Source organism: Caretta caretta, chromosome 14 (assembly GCF_965140235.1).
Source record: "Caretta caretta isolate rCarCar2 chromosome 14, rCarCar1.hap1, whole genome shotgun sequence".
Lineage (NCBI taxonomy): Eukaryota > Metazoa > Chordata > Testudines > Cheloniidae > Caretta > Caretta caretta.
In genome coordinates this window covers 38,598,969-38,606,673 of record NC_134219.1, presented here as the reverse complement: position 1 = coordinate 38,606,673, position 7,705 = coordinate 38,598,969, and the positions used below count along the sequence as shown (strand labels likewise).

The 7,705-nt window shown below is 47.7% G+C and overlaps 1 protein-coding gene across 1 annotated transcript; it reads right to left on the bottom strand.

Annotated features, from left to right (window-relative positions):
- Positions 1-2,048: 2,048 nt before the first annotated feature.
- LOC142069099 (uncharacterized) lies at positions 2,049-7,674 on the bottom strand. Its single transcript, XM_075119471.1, has 2 exons — positions 7,353-7,674; positions 2,049-4,470 (listed from the first exon to the last, which is right to left on the bottom strand). Exons 1-2 carry the CDS (start codon positions 7,469-7,471, stop codon positions 3,465-3,467), a joined length of 1,125 nt encoding a protein of 374 aa, XP_074975572.1. The 5' UTR covers positions 7,472-7,674; the 3' UTR covers positions 2,049-3,464.
- Positions 7,675-7,705: the final 31 nt, after the last annotated feature.

Below are 7,705 nucleotides of genomic sequence, written 5' to 3'. Positions count from 1 at the left end.
GGATTTTGGGTGTAAAGACGTTTCCAAGCGGGCGCTTTCCCTGTTATGTATTTGTTAGACGCTTGGTGGTGGCAGCAATAAAGTCCAAGGGCAAAAGGTAAAATAGTTTGTACCTTGGGGAAGTTTTAACCTAAGCTGGTAAAAATAAGCTTAGGGGGTTTTTCATGCAGGTCCCCACATCTGTACCCAAGAGTTCAGAGTGGGGAAGGAACCTTGACTCATGTATACCACTTATCCACATTTATTATGTGACTTCATATCAGAGTGGTTTAATAACACTGAGATAATGTTATAAAAATTAATTGGTTTTAATTTTGTTATATAATATTTCTATTTCTGTCTGTGACTTCACAGGTTAAACTAAATTTGTCTTTGGTGGCCTTTTCTGCTAATCATGATATAAAAGTGCAATTATAAATAGAGGAGGGAAACATTTTTTCTTAGATTTGTTGTAGTGTCCTTTTCACTGGCAATCTATAAATAATATTACAAAATGCTTTCATATATTTTCCAGATTTTTATTTTCAAGGAAAAAAAGCAAGTTTCTTTCCTAAATATATTTAGTTTTTAAATTTTTCTACATTTCCTCCTTTTTTCAAAGAAAGAAAGAAGCAGTTATGAGATTTTTACAATATGAGGAAAACAAAAATATTTGTAAAAAGAAAAGGAGTACTTGTGGCACCTTAGAGACTAAGATGCCACAAGTCCTCCTTTTCTTTTTGCGAATACAGACTAACACAGCTGCTACTCTGAAAAATATTTGGGTAAGTTTTCAAACAAAATTTTTGCTTTTTTTTTCTTTCCCAAGCAGTTCTATATTTTCAAAATTGATGTACTAAAGAGAAAGTTCTATTGTGAAAAATAGCTAAAAAAGAGCTCTCTTTCCTGAAAAGATGTACCCTCCATGTGTATCAAAATTGGATTTTCAGATCCAAAATGAATTATGACTATTTACACTCCTGTAAGATCTCCTAACCAATGCGGCTCTAAGACAATAGCTAGAAGCTACTTCTGGCAGTAACATCCTTAAAAAACACTGTTAATGAATATCAAATCAATTATACCTGTATATAATGAATGAAGACAACAGGAATCTAAAATGTAGAAAACCAATGTTCAAATCCCTTCTTCCTCTCAGGCAGAGGGGGAAATTGAACTGGGGGTCTCCCATATTCTTGGTGAGTGCCCTATGCAGTGGGCTAAAGTTTATAAAAGAGGCCTTCTCCTCTCCCTGCCATTTGGTATGTGGTTGGGCTTGTTCTGAGAAAGCCTACCACCTGAGGTATGCCACATGTTGTGATAGGCATGTGTAGGGCCCATGGATCTGGAAATGTGTGTTGTGGGGGGTGTTGACTATCGTGGCAGTGGAGATATGTTGACAGGTTTTGCATCTGTTGTTATGGCAAGGGCTGGTGCCGCTTTGAGTTGGTGGCTCCTGGTCTGTGGGGAGCTTGCTTCTGATAATGAGGTTGGAGAGGTTGCAGGGGTGTGTTTGAAGGCCAGAGGAAGGGGTTCGGGAAAGATATCATTCAGGATGTGGTCCCCAGTGAGTATGGGTTGTAATTGTTTCATGATAACTTAAATTCATAAATCTGCTACACAGCAAAAATCATGGCCTTAATTATTAAGTTGTAACCTGTAAGTTGTAATGCTGCAAGTTTCACTGCTGATAGGGGACCAGTGAAAGTAAAGCGCTGGTTTGTGTACTCACTCAATTCCTCAGGTGTCAGAGAGTGTTTACGCTACCAGCATTTCCATCCCCGATGAGAGCAGCGCTGTAGGGCAGCTATCCCACAGTGCATCTCTCTCAATAGTCTTGTGGGAAGGGGGAGTGTGTGTGAGCGGAAGGCATTCTGGGTCCTGGCTCAGTGCCCCATGCTGCCCTGCTTCATGTCTCAGGAGACCCATTACTTCCTTGTTTCTTCCGTGGCATTTTTTTTTTAAAAGCTCCTGTTGCCGGCACCCAGTGCCAGAGGCAAGCAACAGCCGGGGGTTGGGGGGGGAAGGGTTTGCTGCCTGGTGTGCGTCACCCAATAATCACAACGGGGTGGAGAAGCAGAAAAGTTTATTTGCACCTGCAAAGAAGGTACAGGGAGAATAGAATCTCAAATCCTGCACACAGAGCAGGAAGTTACACAGGCTTTTATACATCCTTTCTTCAGCATACTTATCCAATAGCAAGCTGCCCTAAGTATCCATATAGCCAGCCAATCCAGTTCCCAGCTAGTTCCCTTGTTCTCTGTACCATCTGTTAAACCATACATAAAGCTGCTTTATTCAGCATTGTTCTTCCATATCTGCCTTGTTTGGCCTTGTTTAGTTTCAGGCAGTCTGACTTTGCAACATATTGTTGCAGATTCTCAGCATAACTGCTGTGAGTGCCTCCAGGCGGGGGGGGGCAGGCCCAAGGATACTTGGGCCTAGTGCGCGGGGGCTTCATCGACACTCGTGGTCTTCCATCCCCTCGAGTTACCTAGTGGCCATGCCCAGTGTCCCCAACAACTCCCTCCTTTGAGAACACTCAACAGCCTTGGCTCTGAGTTTTCTCACTTGGGCTACTTATTTCTTTACAATAGGACTTTGCATAAGCACTTTGTGACAGCCTTGAAGAGAATGACTTATTAACTTTTGCAAAAGGGTCCTGACACATGATACTGCACAGCATAATACCATTAAGACAAGCAATACAGGAAAGAGAAGTTTCAATAACAGGCAAAATAAACCACCAAGCCAAGACGACAAACCCCAGCCTGAAAACAAGGTTTGCAACCAATCGCTCTCGGGGGCAGTATAGGCAACCTGTGCTCCGGCTCGGGCATGGGCCTCAGCCTGTACCACCTTTTCATAGATCTCATAACTGCTATCATTTACATATACACAACATCGGGGCCCGACGAGGGCACAAACCCCTCCTTGGGATGCCAAGAGATAGTCCAAAGCCAGCCTATTTTGGAGGGAAAACATCCTGAGCTGCTGTACCTCTTTATTTAATGTTTTTACTGCTGACCCTAAATCACTAACCGAGTCCTCTAACTCTAAGGCAACTTTCTCAAGTACCATTTGCAGCCTTACAGTATAGCGGCCTATGCATGCCATGGCTGGCCCGGTAAACAGTGGCGCTATTCCCAGTACAGAGCACCCTACAAGCTTCTCGGTTGTGAGGGGATTCTTTATATTGCCCTCCAATGCTGTAATCAGTCGCCGCAGGGTCTTTTCTCGTGGCTCAACAGAGGTATCTTGGGCATTTCTAATCTTTCCTTTGGGCAGTGTGGTAGTTATGGAAAGATGAGGAACTCCATGAGCTATATAACAGCTACCTGTCCAGTTGGCTGGCAGCACCTTGTAAGCCTTTCAGCCACATACAAAATAGTGACCCTGTAGGGCCCAGTAAGGACTGTTTCTTAAGGGGATTCCTGGGATATTTAAGGCTGCTTTGGCTGCTTTTCCAAATGGTTCATATGCCCCTAAGGGGGCATCCCATCTTCCTGATTGGTACAAGTGGGGGCGTTTCTAATTGTGCCGTTCAAATTACACTCGCCATAGGGACCACTATAAACCCACCATTGGCTTGCTACATTGGAGATATTAACTGGACGGCAAGTTATATTTCCAAACCCTTCCTTTGTGGTAAGATTATTCGTAAGAGTTTCCCTAAAAGGGGAGGAACCATTACACCCACACTGCTGACCTCCCCTCTTGGTCTTTATCCAATACCCATCAGCCCACTGTGTAATAACACAGGAGCTTTTTCCCACAGGACGCCCATAGTGATCAGATTGGTTTCGGGTAAAACATAACACTCCCTCAGTGAGTACTGCAACTGAATACTCCTGGTCCTGATAGGTGGCTTGCTGTAAAGAGGTCTTGTTCCAGAACGGCGAGTCCGTTCTTTCCTGCTCTTTGGTGGTGGCTAATTCTGCTAGGGTCAAGGGCAGCATGTGAAGGGGCATTCCCGTTTTGGGGGACAGTGGAGTTGGAGCATATGCCCAGCAATCAGTCTGGTTTGTTAACGTAGCAACATGATGCGCAAGCGAAACAAAGGAGTTATGCTCCCGATATGCACAGTTTGGAAATACCAATACAGAGAATAACAATGTTACCCAATTAATTATGACCAGAGTCTTCCCAACCCAGGGTCTCCAGTACCTGGGTGGGCCTATTTTAGCGTTAAGGTGCCCACTATTTGTGTCTTTTAGCCTGAGATCGTCACTAGATGAGGAGTCAGCAGGTTGGACGGTCCACTGTTCTGCTGACGAGGGGGCGGGTACTGTCTTCAGACGAGAGTGCTGGATCCAGTTCTTGTGGCCCTCGATCTTTGCCGCTGTATGGGAGATCAGCAGGACGGTATAGGGTCCTTTCCACTTTTCCCGGAGAGGCTCGTCTTTCCAGGTATGAACAAGCCCGGAGTCACCGGGCTGTAAGGAGTGGACGGGAGAGTCCAAGGGGAGAGGCTGGGAATCCTTGGTATACCTGTGAAGAGACAAGAGAACAGCAGACAGGGAACACATACTGAGACAAAAAACCACACCCTATTTCCCACTCCCCTGCCAGAACCGGTGTCCCATTCGTAGGCCATGCCCTTCCAAACATAATTTCAAAGGGACTAAGCCCTAATCTACCCTTCAGAAGAGCACGGATACGGAGCAGGACGAGGGGCAAAGCATCAGGCCATCGCAGTGAGGCTTCTTGGCACACTTTTGAGAGATGCTGTTTAAGGGTCTGATTGGTACGCTCCACTACACCACTGGCTTGCGGTCTCCAGGGCGTATGGAGTTTCCAGGGGATCTGTAAGGCATGTGAGATGCTTTGAATGATTTTTGACGTGCAGTGTGTCCCCTTGTCAGATTCCATCCACAGGGGGAGTCCAAAGCGAGGAATGATTTCCTTAACAAACTTGAGGGCCACTGTTCTGGCAGTGCAATTACGGCAGGGGAAGGCTTCTGGCCATCCGCTGAACCGATCCACTATGACAAGGAGATATTTGAGCCCTTGGGTCCGGGGAAACTCAGTAAAATCTATTTGCCACACTCATCCGGGGCCCGGAGTGGGTTCTAGGGCAGCTGATGGCACAGGATGTCCCGGTCGGGGGTTATTCTTTTGGCAGACTAAGCAGTCCGCTTCTACCTGGGCAGACAGGGGTCGGAGTCTGGATGTGATAAAGTATTTTCCCATTAGTTGGATAAGTGCTTCCCTGCCAGCATGAGTGGTTTGATGTAGTTTCTGCAGCACCGGCCGGATCAGACCCTTTGGTAGGAGGACCTTCCCTTCCGGGGAATAGAGCCATCCCTCCTTTTCCTGGAGACCGAGTTTGTCAGTTAGCTGTCTCTTCTCCCCAGAGTACTGAGGGGTTGAAAGCTCCCCTACTGATGGGATAAGGGCATGCATATGGGCATTCTCAGTCTGAGGGGATGGCAGGGTGGCAGCATGCTTAGCCTCTCTATTTGCCCAGGCGTTACCTCTGGCCACATCTTGATCCTCCCTTTGATGGGCTTTACAATGTACCACCGCCACTTCCGAGGGGAGTTGTACGGCTTCTAGGAGCCGGAGGATTTGGGGCCCATACTTGACTGGGGAGCCTTGGGCTGTCAGCATTCCCCTTTGCTTCCATAGGCCAGAATGAGCATGCAGCACACCAAAAGCATACTTTGAATCAGTAAAAATGTTGACCCGCTTTCCTTTTGACAGTTCAAGTGCACGGGTCAGGGCTATTAGTTCAGCAAGCTGGACAGAGGTCCCAGCAGGCAAACCTTCAGCTTCCACAGTGTCATGGAGGGTCACAACAGCATAACCCGCCCTCCTTTGCCCATCTATTACAGTACTGCTACCATCAGTGTACCACTCATAATCTGCATTTGGGAGGGGTACATCCTTTAAATCCGGACGGCTGGAGTACTGGGCATCTATGATCTCTAAACAGTCATGTTCCTGGTCCTCTGTTTCTGGCAAAATGGTGGCTGGGTTAAGGGAGGGGCAAGGCTGTAAGGTGATTTCAGAGTTCTCTAACAGCTTAGCCTGATACCGAGCAATCTGAGCCTGGGTGAGCCAGAGCCCACCCTTGGTGTCTAGCAGGACTCGGACCATATGGGGAGTATAGATTTGCATATCCCCTCCCAATGTTAGCTTCTCAGCTTCCTCAAGAACTAGGGTAGTAGCTGTGACCACCTGTAAACATGCCGGCCAACCCTTTGCAACCTGATCCAGTTGCTTAGAAAAATAAGCCATGGGACGTTTCTAAGTCCCCAACAACTGGGTTAGCACTCCCAGGGCCACCCCTTTTCGTTAGAGATCCGGCAGACCCAGGGCTGGAGCTTCCATCAGCTTCCTTTTTAAGATTTTAAATGCCCTGTCAGCCTCTGGAGTCCAATAGAAGGGGTCATGATCTGCTCCTTTTACACAGTCATAACGGTTTAGCCCATAGTCCAAACTCTGGGATCCATATCCTGCAAAAGCCTGCCATACCCAGAAAAGCTCTGAGCTGTTTATGAGTGCTTGGGGTAGGGACTTGACAGATAGCTTCCTTTCTTTCGCTTGAAAACTGACGCTCCCTTTGCCTTAGCTGTAACCTGATCCCTCTCCACCTCAGACAACAGGGTTCTCAGGAGGATATTACAATTGTCCCAATCTGGCTTGTGACTACTGAGGCACCCCTCAAAGACTGAAATAAACCAGCTTGGGTTCATGAAGAATTCCCCAGCCTGTGTTTTAAAAGCTGCTAAGTCTATTGGATTGAATGGCACATGGGTGTAAACTTGCATAGTGGTAGCCTGACGTCCGTCTGCCCTGGGCGAGCCACAACAGTCTCGGTAATCAAAGGATAGAGTCCCACTGAGGGGGCAATCTCTGTAACTCGAGGCATCCTACCCTTATAAGGTGGGGGTGTGGGGGCCGAAGGGGACACCGGCTCTGCCATTACAGTGGGGGTGGGGGTCTGGGGACTAACATTAGCTGCTACCGAACCAGTCGGAGTCAGATTACAGTGCTGCAGAATTACAGCTCTGTTCTATCTCTTAAAGCCATAAACGCTTGTGCCTACAGAAGTTCATTCCATTTACCCATTCACCGGCAAAACAAAACTAATTGGAGGATCGTATTATAATTGATTGACCCTCCCGATGGCCACCGTTCCTGGTCCTCTAGCTGATATTGAGGCCAGTCTACTGTACAAAACCTTTTCAATTTGCTTTTTGTCATTGGATCTGATCCAAACACTTTCCAGTTTGCTAGAATGCATTCTAGAGGCGTACACTGTGCCTTAACCGCTGAGCTCTGTCCCTGTCCCATACCTACAGGGTAACTGTGGGCGTCCCCAGGTTCCAACAGAGCATACAATCCGGATTTCAAAAGGTTCCTACCTTATCCAAGGGACCGGTTCCTCACCATCACCCGCAACTACTCCTCCCCTATGTCCAAGGGACCGGTTCCTCACCGTCGCCCACAGCTGCTTCTCCACTATATGAGTGCGTTGGACCATTGTGCCCTCCGGGATCGATCAAATCGCGTCTCCTCCGAGGCCCCCGATGAACTCACCGGTGCGTGCTGGGCGTCGGTTCTCGCCGCAATCCTTGACCTCCAGGAGGGGTCCGGGCAAAGCTAAATAGCGGCCTCGTCGCCCACCCAAGCACGCCAAAAGCTGTTGCCGGCACCCAATGCCAGAGGCAAGCAACAGCGGGGGGGGGGGGGGGGTGTCACTGCCCTGTGTGCGTCA